This window comes from Cavia porcellus, unplaced genomic scaffold (assembly GCF_034190915.1).
Source record: "Cavia porcellus strain 051 isolate PalLab524CR breed Dunkin Hartley unplaced genomic scaffold, mCavPor4.1 scaffold_4, whole genome shotgun sequence".
In the NCBI taxonomy this organism is placed as follows: domain Eukaryota; kingdom Metazoa; phylum Chordata; class Mammalia; order Rodentia; family Caviidae; genus Cavia; species Cavia porcellus.
The window spans coordinates 115,168,006-115,189,093 of record NW_026947487.1 but is presented as its reverse complement, the minus strand read 5'-3'; the positions used below and the strand labels follow the sequence as shown (position 1 = coordinate 115,189,093).

At 58.8% G+C, this 21,088-nt stretch overlaps 1 protein-coding gene across 1 annotated transcript in view; it reads left to right on the top strand.

Annotated features, from left to right (window-relative positions):
* Window positions 1-21,088, top strand: part of LOC100724155 (polycystin-1-like protein 2) — a 58,795-nt gene that overhangs the window by 24,781 nt on the left and 12,926 nt on the right. The window contains exons 13-29 of the mRNA XM_063247704.1: window positions 489-613; window positions 1,454-1,577; window positions 1,944-2,075; window positions 3,408-3,630; window positions 3,909-4,102; window positions 6,191-6,421; window positions 9,128-9,229; window positions 10,294-10,472; window positions 11,554-11,700; window positions 11,864-12,063; window positions 12,392-12,594; window positions 13,273-13,492; window positions 15,835-16,051; window positions 17,334-17,538; window positions 17,676-17,775; window positions 18,908-19,045; window positions 20,117-20,302. Of these exons, the coding sequence (XP_063103774.1) occupies window positions 489-613; window positions 1,454-1,577; window positions 1,944-2,075; window positions 3,408-3,630; window positions 3,909-4,102; window positions 6,191-6,421; window positions 9,128-9,229; window positions 10,294-10,472; window positions 11,554-11,700; window positions 11,864-12,063; window positions 12,392-12,594; window positions 13,273-13,492; window positions 15,835-16,051; window positions 17,334-17,538; window positions 17,676-17,775; window positions 18,908-19,045; window positions 20,117-20,302 (2,926 nt within the window). The remainder of the gene's footprint in view (window positions 1-488; window positions 614-1,453; window positions 1,578-1,943; window positions 2,076-3,407; window positions 3,631-3,908; window positions 4,103-6,190; window positions 6,422-9,127; window positions 9,230-10,293; window positions 10,473-11,553; window positions 11,701-11,863; window positions 12,064-12,391; window positions 12,595-13,272; window positions 13,493-15,834; window positions 16,052-17,333; window positions 17,539-17,675; window positions 17,776-18,907; window positions 19,046-20,116; window positions 20,303-21,088) is intronic.

The following is a 21,088-nucleotide window of genomic DNA, read 5'->3' as shown; positions in this document are numbered from 1 at the left end:
GGTGGGGGAATCACATGCACCCCGGGAAGTCTCTGCAAACTCCTGGTTCATCGGACAAGAGCGCCCTCCTGGGATCTCTGTGCAAGCATCAAGCCCCTGGTGTGTACATAGCACCCTGCACCAAGGAAATATTCAATCTGGATGTGGACAGTGTGGGCAGAGCTTAGCCCGGGCTCCCTGCCACCCCGGAACAACACCTGGACAGAGTGTGGCTGTCAGCAGCACAGAGAGCCACATGGCTTCGCACAGGGACCGTGAGCTGGATGCTTCCCCGGGAGGCCTGGCTGTGCCTCAGTTTCCCCTTCTACTTGCCGGGAGGATGCACAGCACTTGCAGGAGCTGGGATTGGATCTGTCTGAGTGCCCCCTCTCACGGTCACCCACCGTGCTGTCTTCCCCTTCCTGCCCTGGCCCACGCCAGCCTGGTGACATCACCAAAGGTGGCTCGGGGTGAAGGCTCTCAGCAGTGTCCCCCACTTCCCTTTCCAGGCAGCCCCTGTGGCCCAGCTGCTCAGGGTGGCAGAGCACCTGCAGACCGCCCTCCTGCTGGGCACGCTGCCTGGGGGACTTCCGTCCACCCTGGCCACCCCCTCCATCTCCGTGTACACAAACAGGTAACTGAGAAGCTCACGCGCTGACCTCACGTCTTCCGAACCCGCGTCCTAGGAACCCGAGATGGACAGGACAGGAAGGGAAGGGTTCGGTGCCGTGTCCCAGCCACCGAGCGAGCAGAGATGTCACCCTGCAGCTGTGGGACAGGGCGGGGTGGACGGGGCCTGCCCTCCAGTGTCCATGTCCTGCATGGACACGCACTTGCCTGGGGAATCTGCCCTCAGAGTGTCGCTGTCACCGAGCCCTGACCACTGCCTGGGGACGGCTTCTGTCCCCACCCCACCGACTGGCAGGGCCTGTGCTGCAGCTGCAGGTGGCCTGCGCCCAGCCTTGGGTCCTCCAGTTGCTCTCTTGGGTCCCCAGACTGATCAGAGAGGGCGAAGTCAAAGGTCAGAAAGGAGGGGGCTGGGAACCCTGGCATCAAAGGTCAAGGAGGGTAGGGAAGAGAGACAGAGAAACGTCCACGTCCACCATCCTTTATGCATTCACTTAGCAAAATCTGTGAGCTGGCTGTGGTGGTGCACGCCTGTGACCTCAGCACTCAGGGGGCTGAGGCGGGAGGATCACCACCATCAGCTCCAGCCCAGCCTGGGCTGCAAGGGAGACCCTGCCTCAAACATAAAACCCGCGCTGAACACCTCCTGAGCAGGCACCGCTCCAGGAGCGGGACCACAGCGGGGAGCAGGCTGGCGGAGCTCGGCATTCCTGAGGCCTCCTGCCCAGCGTGGTGCCCGCTGCCTTTGACGCACAGAGCAGAGCAGAGACATTAGAACCCTGCTGCCCGGCTGGCTGCAGAGCGGGGCGCTGACCTCCTCCTCTCTCTGTCCCCACCCCGTGGCCAGGATACAGCCGTGGAAGTGGCGAGGGGCCTCCTTGCACGTGGCCGCTGCTAACTCGGCGGCCTTCACCCTGCCTGCCGGAACCCTCCGTTCTGCGCAGCACGCACAGGAGCCGGTGGACATCAGGGTAAGGCAGCCGTGGCCACCTGGGACCGGCGAGGCCCTTCGCTGGTGGCAGCCCTGTGGGTGACGCAGCAGCACTGTGCTCATTTCACAGACGAGCCTGGAGAGCCAAAGCCACAGGGCTCCCAATCCAGGCTCTTTCCAGCGCGTTTTGGGGAAGAAAGGCCACAGGGTTTCACATCCCAGCCGCTGCTCAGCCAGGTCTGAGCTGGGGGCTCTAGGGCCAGCCCTGTGAGGCCACCATTCCCAGGGCAGAGCACGCCCAAATCCAGCAGCAGCCAGGGCTGGGTGCCTGTGCACTCCTCAGTGCAGGACCGGGTCACCTCCGGCCCCCGGGGCCTCAGCCCACACCGCACACTTCTGGTTCCAGATGATGAGCTTCCCGCAGAGCCCCTTCCGGGCCAGCAGCGGCCGCACTGTCAGCGGAACCGTGGGCAGCCTGTGTCTGAGCGGCCCCAGTGGACACCCCATCCCCGTGAGGAACCTGTCCGAGAAGGTGGAGGTAGGAGCCGGGCGCTCGGAAGCAGCTGGGCTTCCTCGGAGTGGTCGGGGCCAGAAGGTGGTCAGTGATGCACACAGCGGTTAAAGAGGGACTCGCTCAGCATGACCCCCACCCTGCCTTAAACATTGGGTTTCCCTTCACACCGCTAGTGTCCGACCCTTCGCCCATCTTTTGATGTGGAACAAGGAATTTTCTTCATTGCATAAATGTAACTTCTAACATTCCCCCTTCGATTTAATTTGTTTTACCTTTTGCAGTGCTAGGGATTGAACCCAAGGCCTCCCACATGCTAGGCCAGGGCTGCCCCACTGAGCTCCGCCCTCAGCCCTGCATTTTCTTTAAAGTTAAGCAAAAACACAAACGCACCACCGTGCACCAGAGGTCAGATTCTTCCAGGCTTTAATAATGTTTTACTGGCCACCAAGTCTTCTTATCAATGACATTTTTGTTGTTGGTTAGCTGGTTGGCACTGACAATGGAACTGTGGGCCCGTGAGCTGAGCTACAGCCGCAGCCCTTTTTGGAGACACGGTCTCAATAAGTTGCCCACACTGGGTTTGAGCTTGGGATCTTCCTGCCTCGGCCTCCCGAGTGCTGGGATTACAGTGTGGAGCCCCTGGAGTCCCCAGCACAGCACTGATGACTAATTTAATCACCATTTTTAGTGGTGTCCACCTCCTCACCCCTGGAGCCCCGTGCTGCCAGGGACTTTGCCTCTGTGACCGGCACAAGGACTTCTGGGTGTGGGAGGCTGGGCTGGATGGGTCGTGGGCTCAGGGGAGCCACAGCGGCCTCAGAAAATGGGGACAGAGGGCATGTTGGTGACAGGAGAAGAAAGAGGGTTGGATGGCAGGCACAAAGGGGGGGGGGTGAGGCTGAGGCCAGGACCTGAGGACGGTGTGTGACCTCCAGAAGCTGGAAACGGGAGGCAGTGGGTCGTGGCCATTTCCAGAAGCTCCTGAAGGAGGTCTAGCAAGCTGGTTCTGACCCGAGTGTGGTGCAGTGGCCCACACCTGTGATCCCTGCACCTGGGAGGCTGAGGCAGGAGGATCTCGGCAAATTCAAAGCCAGCCTGGGCTACATAGTGGACCTCATCTCAAAAAAAGCAGAAAGAAAAGAAGCTGACTTTAGAGTTCTGGCCCCCAATCCACGCTTTTTGACGCCGCCCAGCTGTGCCCGTGGTCATCTGTTACAGCAGCCTCAGGATGCTCTGAGGAGGGCGCGGGGGAGTCTGGATTTCGGTCCCTGGGGCTCACTCTGCCCAGCACTGGACAGCAGCCCATGGTGCCCTGGCCGGCACCGCCTTCTGCCCTTGACCTCATGTCTAATACAGATCCTGCTGCCCCGGCCTCCGGAAGGACACAGCGCTCCGACCCTGCTGAACCTGACCCGGGCTGAGGTGCTGCAGGTGAACGTGACCTCTCCAGGGTCGGCTCTGGGGGTCCAGCTGCACGGGGGCCCTGGCGTCCCACTCAGGCTCAGCCTGGGCTACGGATACCACCCCAACGCCACCAGCTACGACGCCCAAACCCGCCTGCCACCAGCGGCGGCTCCAGGTACCCACCTGCCCCCTGGGCTGTTTCTTGAGCTGCTCCCTGGGATGTGGCTGCCTTCCAAAGTGAGCACACGCCTGTAATCCCAGCATTAGAGAGGCTGAGGCAGGAGGATCCCCACAAGTTCAAAGCCAGGCTATGCTACATAGTGAGCTCAAGGCTGGCCTGAACTACACAGCAAGACCTTGCCTAAAAACAAAACAAAACAAAAAGTCAGGTAAAAGTGAGGATTGGAAGCCACAGGGGGTGGGGGGGACAGAAAAAAATCACCTGCCGTTCAGATGAGCCGGCCACGTGGATCCTGGGCCCCGAGGAGCTGCCCGCTGGGGAAGGCACCTACTACCTAAGTGTGGTCCCTGAGTCCGACCTGGAACTGTCCCCTGGGGAGGACCTCACCATTGGCGTCACCACCTTCCTGTCCCACTGCATGTTCTGGGACGAGGTCCGGGAGATTTGGGATGACGCCGGGTGCCAGGTAAAGAGAGCGGGCAGAGGCGGGCAGCTTGGCAGGGTGACTCTGGCTTGGGGAGGGTCTCCTTCAGTGCTTTTGCTCTGGTGTTTTTTGTTTTCTATGAGGCTGGTCTTGAACTTGTAGTGACCTTCCTGACTCAGCCTCTTGAGTTCTGGGGTTACGCCACCACACCCAGCTGGTGCAGTTTCTTGTGTGCACCACGGTGCCTTTGCACATGCCATCCACTGTGCCCAGAACACACCCCTACCTGTCACCTGCTTCCTGGAAGAAACTCCCTGACTCGTGACCTCTGAGACATACTCTTTTGTCTTCCACGGCACCAGGCAGAGAGGTCACTGGGCCTCTAGCTTCAAGATCACGTAAATAATGTCCAGTTCCCCAGGGCACCAGACCCGTACTTTGCTCAGCACTGGGAATAAATGATCATAGAGGAAGGAGGCTGAGGCAGAGAGGCCTGGCCGTGGGCCTGGGGGAGGCCAGAGGTCCCTTCCCAGGAAGTGAGTGCTAAGCCACACCCTCCGCTCTATGCCGAGAGCTGGGTCCCACCGCTAAATAAATCAACAAATACAGACACAGCTCTCACCAGCAGAGGACACGGGAAGCAGGTGAGACACACGAGTCTACGGTCTAAGGACACAGAGCCCCATCCCCATCCCACAGAGCCCAGAAGCAGAGTCAGGACGAACCCCTTCCTGCTGTCCCCCTCATCATTCTGGCCTCACTTGTGGCTGTCACACTCTGGGGGCCCCCACAGCCCCAGGAAGAAATGAGTGCCCAGGAGACGGCGGGTCCCCCACGCTGGGCGCAGCCTCTGACGCAAAAGCAAGCCCAGGCGCAGGCATCCTCCCCGAGCCCATGCAGCTGGCAGGGAGCGGCTGTGTGCAGAGCCTGGGGCTCCTGTGGCATCTGGGTGGGGCAGCGGCTGGCGCTCCGGGCTCTGCCCTCAGCCAGACGCGGGTCAGCCCTGCACTCCTCCTCGCTGAGGCTGCCATCCTGAAATGGGGCGAAGGATGCTGACTGCAGAGCGCAGTGAGCCCCACGGCCGCAGCCAGGGCCGCGTGAAACACTCAGACCGAGGAGAGACCATGAAATCAAGGACACGATGACCAGGCTGGGGAGGACACAGCGAGACCCGAGTTATTTGGAAATTTCTAGTTTTCCAGTACAGGGATGAGTTCTCAGACATTTCCTACATTATTAAAAACTGAGCTGGGCACGGTGGTGCGTGCCTGTACTCCCAGCACTTGGGAGGCTGATACAGGAGGATCTCCTGACTTTGAGGCCAGCCGGGGCTACACAGTGAGACTGTCTCAGAAACAACAACAACAATAAATTTCCTAGCTAGATGTGATGATGCAGCCCTGTAACCTCAGCTCTGGGAGGCTGAGGCAGGAGGACTCCAAGTTTGAGTCCCACCTGGGCAACTTGACCCTACCTCAAAATAAAAACCAAAAAAGGTCTGGGGACGGAGATCATTTGTAACATGCCTTCGAGTTCAATCCCCAGTGCTGAGAGATGGAAGATAGATAGATAGAATTTTGAAATTAATTTTTAGTAATTGGTTTTGGAATCAGGAACCTTGTACTTGCCTAGCTTGGTGCCAGGTCCCACCAAGCTAGATCCCTGACCCTTAAAACTCATTTTTAATTTAAACAAAAAAGCCCACGAGAGTCCTGAAGCTGGGCCCCAGCATTCTCCCGTGCTGCTGTCCCTTGGTGTCCAGGGAACAATCCCAGGTGGTAAAGAAGTGTCGCCGTCTGCACAGGACCTTGTCACATGCCCCCATAGCTCGAGACCATCGCTAGCTTGCACAGGATGCCTGCTGCCACGGGAACGCTATGGGCATTGTCGCTGGTCTGCACTGTAGGGGGTAACAGCAAGAAGGAAAACTTACCCTGCTCAGTATAAAATCATGCACCAAAAAAGGGCGCACCTAGCTCTCCCTGTGCACGGTTAAGGGAGAAATCCCTTCCCAGCCTGAGGCTGGCCGGGCAGCAGGCCGATGTCTGGCGCCACTGTGGTCTGCTCGGGGCTTCCTCTCCCGGCCGGGGCCCAGGGCTGAGCCCCGCTGCAGCAGCTCCCTGGTTGCAGGTGGGGCCGAGGACCACGCGCTCCTGGGCTCACTGCCTCTGCAGCCACCTCACCTTCTTCGGGAGCAGCTTCCTGGTGATGCCCAACGTGGTCAACGTCCGGCAGACGGCAGAGCTCTTTGCCACCTTCGAGGACAACCCCGTGGTGGTGGGCACCGTGGGCGGCCTGTGCGTGCTCTACGTGCTGGCAGTGATCTGGGCGAGGAGGAAGGACGTGCAGGACCGGGCTAAGGTGAGGGCGTGGGCCCCGCATGGCAGGGACAGAGCAAGGGGCTGGGCGGGGCCCTAACCAGAATACTGGCCTCTCAGCCCCTTTCTCTCAATTTTTACTTTTTTACGAGTACGTTTGCAAGACAGAATGAACACACCAATCGTGGAGAGTCGGGACATGTGTATAACACATCTTCATTCTTGAGCTGGGTGTGGTGGCACAGGCCTGCAATCCCAGGTTTCGGGAGGCTGAGGCAGGATGATCTCAATGAGTTTAAAGCCAGGCTGGGGTTCATCAAGAGACCCTGTCTCAAAATGCAGTGATTCTTTTTTATGTCCTCCCAACCTCCATCTCTTAGTCCCCTTCTCATTTGCGAAAGGTCTATCTCCTTGTTTCTTCTTGTCTGTGTTATTTTACTCTTTATTTATAGCCTGAGTTTCTCGTATAGGAGAAACCCTGTGATTTAGTTCGTGTCACATGGTGTGGAGGAGCATCCAGCATCCTACGAATGACTGGAACCCTCAGCCCCTGTACAAAGTGCTCCTTCCCAGCAGAGTCCCAGGGTGGTTTTGCTCCTGAGCCTTTGTTGACTGCTGACAGCTGTCAGGCCTGACCCCGGGCAGCAGCACCTGTGCTGGGTGACCCCTTCTCGTCGCGTGGGGGCTCAGCGCTCACAGGAGTGGCTGGATCCCAGCTCCGTTCCTCACAGCCACAGGACGCAGGTTAAAACCAACCATGGTGACGGGAGGCAGGCAAGCTTTGGGCTGGTCTCTGTGCTCCAGTGTGGAGTCTCCAGAGCAGTGCCGTGGATGGGCCTACGGGTCCTCAGGACCAGGGAGTCCACCCGAGCCGCAGTGTCCTGGGATGCTGGGGGCCATTCACACGGGAGGCGACACCTCCTGCCCAGCTCCCGAGCCTCCAGCCTATCCCAGCAGTGGCTAGGCTGAGCCGGCCAGGCCCTACACTCTGAGTCATGCTGCTGGTGGAGACGGGCAGGGCTGAGGCCCAGGCTGGCCCGTGGTCACTTATCCTTCGGGATGTTCCAGGGATCTGGGCTGTGCCTCTTCCTCCTCTTGGCAGTGTGCAGGGTTGGAACCCCGAGCTTGCTGAGTGTCCCCCGTATCACATGGACTTTTGTCATCTCAGAGAGGAGGTGGCCAAGGATCAAGAGATGGATCATTAGCCTGAGGTCATCAGACAGGAGCAGGAGTTAAAAACGGGCCCGAGAAGTGCGATCCAACAACAGATTTTGCAACAAACTGTTGGAAACGATGTGGTTATTAATTTTCCAACATATGCACTGTGTGGGGTGCATACCATGCCTTGGAGGATGAGGGAACCCACAGTGGCATCAGGGCTGAGCTCTGAAACGTTCTCCACCCCAGCAACGCCACCAGGGCAATGACCCAGCACTCACGCAGTGGCTGGACAGTCACACTATGTGCCCAGTGCAGCCAAGCTCCCAGGAAGTGGACACTGAGATGGGGTCAGGGGCACAGGGGTCATTGCGAGGGCTCCTGGGTCCAGCAGGGCAGCCCTGATGGGGTGCAGGGGGATTCAGGTAGGGTTGGGAGGCCTGGATCTCCATCACAGAGACAGCACAGACAGGCTTGATCTCCGCCGAGGGACTCCTTTGTCCTTGAAGAGGGGCTCCCAGCAACAGGACGCCTCCTCCCACCAGAGAGCTCCGAGGCTGCGGCAGCCTCTGGTCACCCCCAGTGAATGTTTGTTTGTTTGTTTATGCTAAACTATCTTAATATTTCATTCCTTTTAAATTCCCTTGGAATCCAAGTGTGGTGGTGCATGCCTGTGATCCCAGGAGGCTGAGGCAGGAGGACCACTGTGAGTTCAAGGCCAGCTAGATTATACAGCAAGGTCTGATCTCAAACTCCCCACTTTCCCAAGTCCCCCAAAATTAACACAAATAAAAGGAGAAAAGGAGAAAAGAAAAAATAAATAGGTTTCCTTGAAAGCGAATCTGTTTACCATCACGAGGCACTTCGTGTGAAGAGTTTGTATGGTTTACCAGACCAATTATGAATATTTTTAGATTACTATCAAGTTCATTTCTAATGTAAGATTATGTTTTAACACAGAATGTACTTTGGGCTTTGTGTGTGTGTGTGTGTGTTGTGTGTGTGTGTGTGTGTGTGTTTTGTTTTGGCTTTTTGAGACATGGTCTTGCCACTTTGTAGCTCTGCCTGGTCTTGAACTTACTGTGTAGCCCAGCCTGGCCTTGAATTCAAGGCCATCCGCCTGCCTCAGCTTTGGCCTTTTTTAAAAAGTCTTTTTTTATTTTTTTTTCTGTGCTGGGGAATCACACTCACAGCCTAGCGCTTGCTAAATCCCTGACCATTGCTTTCGGCTTTTTAACCACATACTAGTTCAATTATTTAAATGCAGGATGAGCACAATACACGTTTTTGTTAATTTTGTAAGATAATATAACAGGAAATGTAAAATGACGATTTTATCGAATTTATTCAATTTGATAATTAATTATTCAACTGGTTGGACTCAGCGGTGCTTGGAGTGGTCAGTAGGTAAGTGGACAAGGACGCGCAGGGTATACCAAGAGGTTCAAGGCCCGAGTTTGGACAGAGCAGCCTTCACTGCTGGAAGGAGCCGACAGCACGCCTGAACCGCTTTGCTGTGCCTGGCGTGAATGACGGCTCGTGCTTGCCTGCGTGTGACAGCTAAGCTCCCCTAACCCGGTGCTTCCTCTAGGCGAAGATCACAGTGCTGGAGGACAACGACCCCTTGGCCCAGTACCACTACCTGGTGACCGTCTACACCGGACACCGGCGAGGGGCGGCCACGTCCTCAAAGGTACCGGAGCGCTCGGGAGGCTGAGGCAAGAGGACTACAAGGCTAGTCTGAGCTACAAAGGGAGACTGTCTCCAAAGCCCCAAAATAAATAATTAAACGGGAGTGGGAAACCTGCTGCCCGGGGGCCAGCTCTGACACAGGCGTGGCGGGCAAGGGGCTCCGCTGGCATGGACCCCGGGGAGTGCTAGGGGCCGAGTGGGGAGCACACAGGGAAGGGAAGACAGCAGTAAAGGGTACAGGACGGAGCTGGCCACCCTGTGAGCACCCATGGGAGCTCAGAAGCAGTGCCCGAGGCGCCCTGCAAGGGAGGAGGAAACCGAGGTGCCCCCGCCCCTCCAGTGTTCCTTCTCAGCCCTTAGCTTCAAGGTCAAAGCAAACTCTGGGGGAAGAGGCAGCCAGATGTAGACGAGGAGCCCTGCTTCCCGAGGCCAGGGTGCAGCGGGCATGGCTGATGTCTGCCATGACACCCAGGGAGCCAGGCCCCGCCTCAGCGCTGCCTGCGTAGACACCCGCTCCGGGGCTGGTTCCTGGTATTCCCACCTGCAGGGCGGGGCTGGGCCCTGGGAATTCGTAGTTCAAAGCAGCAGGCATTCGTTCACCCGGCTCAGTGCTCGGCACTCTGAGATGCTAAAAATGGAACTGTTAGGAGGCAAACAGGTCCTGCTCTGCAGCCCTTACAAACAAGTACATGATCCCAGCATGTGGGAGGCTGAGGCAGGGAGATTTGCCATGAGTTGGAGGCCAGTCTGGGCTATGTAAGTCAAAAGTCACTCTGAACCAGACAGTGGACTCTGGCTTTAAAAACCAAAAAACCATCAGTCTATCAATCAACAATCAGGGTAGTGTTTGAAAAGTCAAACTTTCTGCGAGTGTGATTGATTTCATGCTGTGAATCTGGACAGTGCCCCAACTCTGCACACAACAGAAAGGGACCCTGCGCAGGTCTGAGGTGTGGGGGGGACGCACAAAGGGCCATCTTGGCTGGTCTCAGCCACCTCACATGAAGCAAGGCCAGCGGGCTCCTTGGCCACGTGGAGATGGCCACCCTGGTCCCTGGATTTCAGGTGACCATCACCCTGCATGGCCTGGACGGAGACAGCGAGCCGCACCACCTGGCAGACCCTGCATCCCCCCGGCTGGAGCGCGGAGGCGTGGATGTCTTCCTGCTGTCCACCCTGTCCCCCCTGGGGGAGCTGCGGAGCCTCCGGCTGTGGCATGACAACTCAGGGGACCGGCCATCCTGGTGAGTGGAGAGGAGGCAGTCTGAGGTGAGGCCCCCGCTCTGCACACCAGGGATCCCCATTTCACAGATGAGGAAACCGAGGTCCAAGAGGCCCGGGGCCAGCTCCGCACAGCCCATCAGTAGCCACAATGGCATAGGCTCGGTGTCCAGCATCAGTCCTGCCCTTGGCAGCATGGACCTGAGACTCGCCCAAGGTCACCCAGCTGTACACCCAGAACTCTGTTCCTCCCCATGTCCGAGGCCAACACTAGTGGCCCATGTGGGAGAGGCCAGTCTGATGGGCCCGCAACAGTAGGCAGCATTTACACTGCTGCCTCCCGTGCACCCGAGGGACTGCACATGGGGGCTCTGGGTGCCCGGCCAGGGCCTGGTTCCTGGGGAGCAGATGCTGAGGTGGATGTGGGCAGCAGGGAGGCCAGGGAGGGTGGGCAGAGAGAGGGAGAGCCCTGTGCAGTGCAGGCCAGTGCCAGCCCAGCCCCTCCCTAGCCCCCAAGCTCTGGAGCTGTCTCAGATCAGACTGGGATGCCCAGGTCCGGCTGGGTGTACTGTACTCCCAGCACTCGGGAGGCTGAGGCAGGAGCATTGCTGCAAGTCTGAGGGCAGCCTGAACTACATAGTGAGACCCTGCTCAAAACACCAAAAACAACAACAGGTAAGCAGCTGCTGAGAGGAACGGTGACCCCAGGTCCTGCCCAGGCCGAGGAGACCTGACTCAGGTTAGGAGTCTCCCGCAGGGCTCCTGAACCCCAGAGAGACGCCAGCCTTGCAGTGTAGGTAGAATTGTGACAGCTTCGGGTCCCCTGTGCATACACGCGCCTCCCCCAGGTGATTCTGTCCACTCAGGGCTGCCACTGCCCTAGCTGGGTGCCCAGACAGTTAGGGGCTCACAGTTCTCACCTGCTGAGGAGCTGGCTCGGCTCTGCCGCTGGGTGCCTGAGCTACCCCCCACTCCAGCTCCAATTCTGATCAAGCAAAGGCCAAAGAAGGAACATGCCATCTCTGCAGGCAGGCTGCCTTCATGGTGCCCGGGAAGGGCTCACCCCAACACCTTGTCCTCAGCATTCTGGGTCCCTGCTTCCAGGTATGTGAGCCGGGTGCTGGTCCACGACCTGGCCACGGGCCAGAAGTGGTATTTCCTCTGCAACTCGTGGCTGTCCATCGACGTGGGAGACTGTGTCCTCGACAAGGTGTTTCCGGTGGCCACGGAGCAGGACAGGAAGCAGTTCAGGTACTGTCTAAGCAAATCCTCTTGCTATTTAGTCCAGGCTGGCTTTGAACTCACAGCGATCCTCCTGCCCCGGCCTCTGAGTGCTGGGATTACAGGCTGGCGGTGCCTCACCCCAGCCCCTTCCTGTCTCCCGAGGTCCGCTCTCTCTCCCTGCCACCTGCAGCCACCTGTTCTTCCTGAGGACGTCCGCAGGCTTCCAGGAAGGCCACCTCTGGTACTCTGTCTTCAGCAGCTCAGCGAGGAGCCGCTTCACGCGGGTGCAGCGGGTGTCCTGCTGCTTCTCCATGCTGCTCTGCACCATGCTGACCAGCATCATGTTCTGGGGCGTCCCCAAGGACCCCGCGGAGCAGAAGATGGACTTGGGTAACTCCTGCTGTCTGTTGTCCCGGACAGGGCTGTGGCCGGGTGACGTCAGCCGCAGGACACCATGTTCTCTTGGTGGCTGAATGATGTCACCATGGCTCTCCTGGACCTCTGTGCCTCTAGAGGTCACGCTGATGCCATGTGCCCGGGCCACCCGGTCACACTGATAGCACAGACCTCGTGGTGTGGCCAGGTCCCCGGTAAAGGAAGGCACCTCCAGCAGGCAGGGACCTCCTGGAGCTGCATCCCGCTGGTCCTGCAGTGTGTGGCCACCTGCTGCCGGGCGGTGGGGCTGGGGCTCTCCTTGACCCTCCCGCCTCCTCCCCAGGAGACATCGAGTTCACCTGGCAGGAGGTGATGATCGGGCTGGAGAGCTCCCTGCTCATGTTCCCCATCAACCTCCTGATCGTGCAGCTCTTCCGCCACGCCCGGCCTCGGGGCGCCAAGGAGCAGGACGCTGGGAGCCCCGGCCCGGCCCCAGCCCCGCGGCCCCTGGACGGTGGCCCCGTCACACCTGAAGCCGTGACCAAGGCAGGTCCTCAGCCTCCCCAGCGTGGTGTGGTGCTTCCCCCGCCTCTCTCTCTCTCAGCTGTCTTTTCCCCAGTCCTGGGGATGAACCCAGAGCCTGCTCACTGAGCTCTGTCACCAGATCTTGGCATTTTTTATTTTGAGATAGCGTCTCTTGCTAAATGGCTAAATTGTCAAATTGCCCAGGCTAGGCTCAGATTTTGGATCCTCCTGTCTCGGCCTCCCAGAATCCTGGGGTGGTAGGTGTGTACCCATGATCCCCGTGCTCTCCTTCCTCTTGTGGGCGGGGATCACACGCAGCCCCTCTCCCCACGGAGCTGCATCCCAGCCCTTCTGTCTCCCTCTTTCTTCCCCTCCCTTTCTGCCTTCCTCCCTTTCTCCTGACAGGGTCTCCCTGAGCTGGCTGGGCTGGCGGAGAGTCTGTGCTGCACCAGGCAGCTGAGGTTACGGTGGACGTGGCCACCATCCCGGCTACTCTGCACCTTCCCCTGCGCTGGCTGTGTGCCCACTCCTAGGAACACGCCCGGACCGGGGGATGTTGGCAGTGACAGAGCGGGAGCTGGGGAGGTCAAGGCCACACATTCATGGGCAGAGCTGAGGCTCCAGCGCAGATGCTGGTGACGCCCGGGCCACACGCCTTGCCCACAGCTCATGTCCTGTCCCCACCCGGTCTCCCTGCAGGACACACAGCAACTGGTCAGCTTGCTGTGTGGAGCCCTGAGGCTGCCGGCGCCAGCCTTGGGCGGGGACTCTCTGAGCTTGATGGACATCAATGCACTGCTGGCCTTGGCGGAAGACATCCTTCACCCTCAGAACCCAGCAGCAGCACGGGGACACCGGGAGGAAGCCGGGGGGACAGCGGACACTTTGGCTGTTGCCCTCGGGCCTGCGCCGGTCACAGGTGTGCACTGGCCGATGCTGCCCAAGGGCTGCGGCTTCAGGGCTGGGTGGAGGCTCAGGCAGGGGCTTGGGAGGGTTGAGGGCTCCTGCGGAGTCCCCTCCCGTCTACGCCATGGCCACCTGCCATCCCCATGATGCCGAGCTGCACATCAGCCGGCCTAGGTTCCTCTTCCCCCTGGTCCCTCTCAGCCCCTACCCCACCCAGGGGTGCGGGCATCTGTCAGCACCTTCTGCCCCTCGGCCTCTCCTGGCGCTCACCCTGCACCTGGCTGCATCATTTGAGGTGGGGACTGTCCCCCTCGTCACTGGGATAGGCTCTTTGGGGGCCACTCTGTGACCTTGGACCTCCGTTCTGCGAGCCTCAGCTCCTCCTCCTGGAAAGTGTCAGGGCTGCAGTTAAGCTGATCTGTTTCCAGAAGCGTGGGGCAGGGGGGTGAGGCAGACAAAAGAGGTGAGCCTCAGGCTGGAAACCTTTTCTCTGGTCTCTTTAATCTCCTGATTAAAAGCTGGGCGTGGTGGTGCACGCCTGTCATCTCAGCACGCAGGAGGCTGAGGCAGGAGAATCACCATGAGTTCAACTGAACTGCACAGCAAGATCCTGTCTCAAAATGACCCAGAACAGGGGTGGGGACACAGCCCAGCAGCACAGCACCTGCTTGCCAAGTGCAAGGTCCTGAGTTCCATTCCTATTACCGAAAAAAAAAAAAAAACAAGAAACCAAATCAAAGCCAGTGGCACCACAGGCTGGTGGCTAAGGTTTCAACTCTTTGGGGACATTTTAGGAGCTAACTATAGTGCCACACAGATCCAGCTGCCAGCGCAGAGCAGTGTCACTCCGTGGGCCTCCTGGTGATGGACACGCCCTGCAGCCCGGGGTCTGGTGGGCTGGGTTTAAGCACTGTTAAGCACTGTTAAGCCAGTGGCTCAGCTCCAGACTGGTCCTCGTCGAGAGCAAGAGGCTGGACAGGGCTGCCCAAGACAGTCACCCTGGCAGACGGTCACCTCTGCTCAGAGTGCTGTGGCATTCCCAGCTAAAGACTTAGGGATACAGATAGACTCCTGGGGTCCCCGGCTGCAATCGCAGCTGTGCAACCTGGGGAAAGCTGCTCAGCCTCTCTGAGTCCCGGGCTCCTTGTCTATAAAACAGGGCTGCGCAGCTGCCCTGCTTGGCGAGCTGTGAGGCCTGGGTGGGATCTCTAAGGTATCCAGCCTGACACCAAGCGGGTATGCAGTCGGTAGCCTTAGGACTGGCAGTGCTGGCATCTTCTGAAACATTCTTGCAAGCCTGAGACACAGAAGATGTTGGCGCTGGGCTCTGCCTGAGGCTTGGGTGAGGGAGCCTTGGTGAAGGGGGTGACGCAGGCGGCTGGGGGGCGAGTCCTGCCTTGTGTCTGCCTCTCTCGGTGGGTCGAGGCCGCCTGCTGTACTCACCCTGTCCCCACCCCGCACAGCCATCTCTGCGCCTGAGGCTCCTTTCCACATCTCTTGCTGGGGTCTCCCAGGGAAGATTAGCACGGGTCCGAGCCCAGCCCTTCCTGGTGTGGGCAGCACGTCCCTCCCTGGGCACCGATGCATGGGCTGCATTCTCCTAAAACGCACAAGAAATAGTGGAAAGGTTCGAATTTTTCCCCTTATATTACAGATGTGTTACCTCCATAATTTTGTTTTTATTTATTTATTATCGGTACTGAGGATCAAACTCACAACCTCGTGCTTGCAAGGCAGGCACTTACGCCGCTGAGCTAAATCCCCAGCCCCCATAATTTTAAACATGGTTTTAGAGGCAGAGGCAGGAGGATTGTAAGTTAGAAACCATCCTGGGCTATACGGGGAGTTCAAGGCCAGTCTAGACTACATAATGAGACCACTTGCCCCCACAAACTGTTTCTAAATTTTCCTTTAAACTGGACTTTCAGGTGCACACCTGTAATCCCAGCACTCAGGAGCCTGAGGCAGGAGGATCACCTCAAGTGTGAGGCCTCCCTGGGTTGCATAGTGAGTGTGAGGCCAGCCTGAACTGCAGATCGAGGCCCTGTCTCAAAAACACAATAAATATAATTTTTTCCCAGGGAGGAAAAAAGATGAGGTAAGGTTGGCTGGAAGGCAGACACCATGGCCGTGGGGTGATGGAGAAGCTCTTCTCCTTCCTTTGTGTCCAGGGTCATTTGGGAAATGTCCCTGATAAAAGGCTAGAAGAAAAACACTGAAGGCCTCTGGGCTGTGGGATCTCGAACCTCGGTCCCCTGCACTGAGCTGGAGGTGCCTGCCTGACTGCTGTCCCCTTGGCCGTGACCGGTCTGCCGCCCCTCAGCACCAGCTGATCACTCTTCCCTTGTCCCCCAGAGAGGACCCAGTGCCCCGGGCCTGAGGCAGCCTGGATGGACCTCTGGAAGGACGCCGCCCGCAGGCAGTATCTCTATGGCCAGCTGGAGCACTTGGAGCGGGAGCTGCAGCTGCTGGGACCCCGCGGCTTCCCACAGCAACAAGACCATGCCAGGGCACTCGGGCAGCTGCGGACCCTAAAAGGCCACCTGGGGGTGGCCGCCCCTGCCCGTGCCAGGTAATGCCCTCCCTGACCCATGGGCACCTGCCCTGTCTGGGACCTGCCAGAGGACACCTCAAGCCACCCCAGAAGGGTACCCCAGATGCTCAGCAGAAAGGGTTAGAATTGCTGCAAGCACTCAGGGAGGCTGGGGGTGATCAGGGCCCGAGCTGGCAGACACGGCCCTTTGCAGGTCACTTTACGATCTGTGCATTTTTTAAGACAGGGTCCAGCCATGTAGGGCAGGGTGGCCTGACCTCACTGTGGTCCGCCCACCTCAGCCTCCTGAGTGCTGGGCTTCCAGGCCCATGCCTGGCTACGATTTGTGCAGCTTGTAACCATTCTCTCGGGTGCTGTCTCCTTGCTGTGTGCCAGCAGATCGGCCTCTCATCCTCTGAGTCTCCATGCTTCCTCTGCAGAGGGAGACCGCTCGGAAGCAGTGGGATTTATATGGGGGCAGATTATCAGAAGGTGCAGAAGAATCCTTGATTTGGTAGATGTGGTGTGGTAACTGGGGAAGCAAATGATCACTTTTGAGATGCCTTGTGAAGTACTTGGGGGTGATTGTGTCTGGAATGTGTTTTTAAATATTCCAGCTCCCCGTGGGCAGGGTGGATGCAGGATCTGCAACAGCACGGTGACCACTGCGGGCATCACTTGATGAAGGCCTGCGGGTTCACTGTGCTTGATCATTTTTTAATGTATTTTTTGAAACAGGGTCTCTTTATGCAGTTCAGGCTGTCCTTGGGCTCACTCTGTAGCCCAGGCCAGTCTTGAACTTTCTACGATCCTCCTGCCTCAGCCTCCCAAGTGCTAGGATTACAGGAGTGCGCCATCTCGCCCAGCTTTGATTATTTTTCTGTAATGAGATTTTTTATTACTCTTTTTTTCTGAGACGGGATTTCCAGGTTGCTGAGTTGCCCAGGCTGGGCTCAAGCTTGCAATCTTCTGGCCTCGGGCTCCAGAGTGCTGGGACTCTAGGGCTGCTCCATGATGCCTGCCTGTAATAACTTTTTAACCTGGTGTTCAACCTTGTGCCTGACACAAGCTAAGCAAGCACTCTATCATGGAGCTACATCCCCAGCCCAGATGCTTAAAGATGCAGGCTTTGGGGCGCAGGGTAACCAAGTAACCACGGGGCAAATGGGGAGAAAGCATTTAAAACAGGGCAGGTCCTGAACAAGACACCCACTTGTACTCATCACAGTAGGGGCAGCTGACAAAGGGTAAACTGAGGCCCTGAGCGGCCAGGACCTTGGCTGAGGCCATGCAGGTGACCTGCCCATCATCCCCGCTGCAGGGCTCCCCGCGCCAGTGTGCCCCTGCGCGGCCTGCCCTGGTGGTGCGCCCTGGTGGCCTGGCTCCTGGTGGCGGTCACCAGCGGCACGGCCGCCTTCTTCACCATGCTTTATGGCCTGCACTATGGGCGCGCCAGCTCCCTGCGGTGGCTGCTGTCCATGGCCGTGTCCTTGGTGGAGAGTGTGTTCGTCACCCAGCCCCTCAAGGTCAGGACGCGACGGGTGCTGCCCTATCCCCCACCCCCTAACCCTCCGCAGGCAGAGGATCGAGGCGAGGGGCGGGGGAGCCAGCGGGCAGCAGGCTGGGGTGGGAGGACTCGGGCTCCTACACCCGGTGCCCGCAGGTGCTGGGCTTCGCCGCTTTCTTTGCGATGGTCTTGAAGAGAGCAGATGATGAGGACGAGGAGATGGAGCTGCCCCTGCCGGGACACCTGTCTGGCCCAGGTAAAGGGGCTGAGCAGCGTGCAGGGTGGGGCGCTCCCCAGCAGCCCTCACCCTGCTGGATGCAGACGACTCCTGCTGCCCCCCAGAGCCTTCCTCCCGACCCTCCCCCCCACCTCTGTGACACCCCCAGCCCCTTCAGCCCGGAGAGGGCCTCCCCTCGCACCCCCAGCAGGGGGCTCTGCCCTCAGACTCAGCTCCTGGGGTTTTAGACTAGCAAGAGCCCGCTTGCAGGTAGACTGCAAAAGGCCACTGTCCGCTGGACCCCCGGACCGCAGATCTGAAATGGCATTGAGTTCTGTGGAGGGAGCCGGGCTGGACCCAGGCACACTGACCTCGGTCCGGGACCCCTGGCCGGTCCCTTCCTCCCACCGAGGCCGGGAGCGTGTGGACAGGAAGAGCGTAACGGAAGCACAGGAGCAAACAAGACAGAAGCGGCCTTCTTGAGATGGATTTGACTTTCAGGGAAATAAACCAGGCGCAAACAGAAGCCCACGGGCACCGTGCCACGTGGTGACCTCGGCCGGGCTTAGCTTAGCTCACACCAAACCACGCATAGTCTGTTGATTTCGGGGAGATTAGCGGGTTCTGTGAGCCCCACTGTGACCTGACTCAGAGCAGCCTCAGCAGCCCAGAAGGGTCCCCACCACACCTGGCAATGCCTGGGCTGACAGGTCCCACTCCTGGAATAAATAGGTCCTAAGGGGAGGTGACGTTAATAGGAAAGTGAGTGCACAGTGATTGAGAGGAGAGCGAGGCTGGGAGGAGCTGGACACTGCAGGCCTCTGGCAGGAGGGGCATCTAAGCTGTCCCCTGAGCGGCAGGGGAAAGAAGCACTTGCACAGTGGGATGTGCAAAGGCCCTGAGGTCTGACGGAACATGTCACTTCATACTGTTACTAAGCATGGGCAGTTGGGGTGAAGCAGGCTCACAATGAGGGTAAAGAGGGAGGTGAGGAATGCCCTGGTGGTACAGACAGATGGACACGGGGCCCTGACAGCTGGATCAGCACCTGCCAGGACGACACGGTGGAAACTCCTGTGGATGCTGGGGAGTCGGGGTCCTCATGCTGCTGATGCAGGGCCCGTCCCACACCTGCTGTATCCAGGAACTGCCCGGTATCCTCCCTCCACAGGTCCCTGTGCCGTCTTCAGGGCTCGGAGACACAGCCGCAGGGGCGTCTACCAGCCACCTCCACCTGCCGCCATCGAGCAGATGAAAGCCGCCAGGCTGAAGGAGCAGAAGGCGCTGGCCCTCATCTCGGAAATCCTGGGTGGGCACCACCCTGTTCCCATCTCCAACACTGGCCATCCCTTGGTGCCCTCGCAGGCCCTGAGGGAAGTCCGGGCTCCCCGCTGTGGCTCCTCAGGGCCTGCCTCCTGGTCTTTCCTGGCCCAGGCTGTCCTCCGGCTCAGAACCCTCCTGTCTCAGCCTCCTTCATGTTGACATAACAGACAAACACCAGCCCAACCCGCCTCCTCTGGTGTTTAACACTCTGCCAATCACTGTGTCTGCAGTGAGACTTTGCCTGGCCCTCTGGCCCAGAGCTTTCCAGCCTCGGTGTGTCTCTTCTGGGGTCCCGAGGAGCAGCTCGGGGTGTGTGGAGCTTGTTTGGGAGGGGAGATCAGGACAGGAGGCGCAGCATGGGGAGGGAGGGGCGTGGCCACATCTCACCCGTCACTGTCTCCTGCATCACACTCCGGTCTCCAGCAAGTCAGGCCAGCTCCGCGAGGCCCAGAACCCACCCGTCTACTTCATTACTGCACCCTCTGAAATGCCACGTGGTGGATGCCACACCGGAAAAAAACCCTGTTTAAGAAACACTAACACAAACTCAGCCTAGTGGTACATGTCTGTATCCAGCGCTCTGGAAGGCTGAGGCAGGAAGATCCCCAAGTGTGAGTCCAGCCTGGGCAATTTAACGATTAAGCAAAAACCCTGTCTCAAAATTAAAAAAAAATTTTTTTTTGTTTAAAAGGAGCAGGCTGGGAATGCAATCAGTGCAAAAGCTCTGGATCCAATTCCCGTACCAGGGATTGGAAACTTCAGTCTCCGGGCAGGGTCTGCTTGGGGTGCTTTACAAGGGCTGTTATCTCATCTCTTACGTAGATTAGCACCCAGATTCCACAGACAGGAGTGAGCCAGTGGGGGCTGAATCACCTGCAAAGCCTCATGGGTGGGGAATGGTAGGGCTGGGATTTGCAGCCCGACAGCAGGCCTTGTGGTCTCTGTCAGGACCATGTCCATGGTTACCAGAGGCCGGGGCCGGGCTGACCATCCACTCCCTTCCTGAGCTTGGCTCGGGCAGCTCCTGCCTGACAGGCGCACCGTGCCTGCTTTGCAGTGTACTTGGGTTTCCTGTGGATGCTGCTGCTGGCGGCCTACAACCAGAGGGACCCCAGCGCCTTCCACCTCACCAGGCACCTGGAGCGCAGCTTCGCCAGAGGCTTTGCCGACCCGCTGGGCTTCCCAGAGTTCTTCGAGTGGGCCAACAGCACCCTCCTGAGCAACCTGTACGGCCCACACCCAGGTACACGCCGGCGTGCGCCCGCTGCCAGCAGGTGTGGGTCCCCAGTGATCTCAGCCAGGGGACCCCAGGCAGTGAGGGAGAGGCGCTCGCACACAGGCAGAGTTGGCCGGCGGAGCAGGACAGGCTCCTGGACCGAGGAGCACCCGTGCAGCCACAGCGCAGGGTTGGGGTCCAGGAGGCCTGAGGCCCAGGAGGAGACAGAGACAGGGGTGCAGCCTGAAGGAGGGGAGCTCAGAAGTCTGCACCCTGCCCTTGAGTCAGGAAGTTTCTGCCTGAGGAGGGACACAAGCCTGGGGTCGTTCCCAGGAGCTGTCTGCAGGGGACGCAGGCGCCTCAAGGGAAATAAATCAGTAAGTCTCAGCACACACCTGCTCTCCTAGGAGAACCTGAAACAAACATCACTAAAAAGCAAACTAAAAGGCGGATCATGGGAAACAGGGAGACAGTACTCTGCAGATGGGAAGGAGAGCCAGGGACTGAAGGAAGCTAGGCGGTGCTAAGCTCTCGCTCCCGCCCCAGGAGGAGGCAGACTTGGCACTGCAAGTGCATACTGAGAAACAGTAACCCAAGGGGCGCTGAGTAGGAGCTGGGGAGATGGCGCAGGGCTGACCAAAGACAGGGTGGCGGTGACCGAGAGGAGGGGACAGTGTGGAAGACTCGGAAGAGGAGCCTGGCTGGGCACAGTGAGCCCCGGGATGGGAGGCCGAGGGCAGGCGCAGCTGCAGCCAGGCGGGCACTGAGGGCACGGTGGTTCTGGGGGACGTGGTCCGCGGCTGGCTGCCTCCT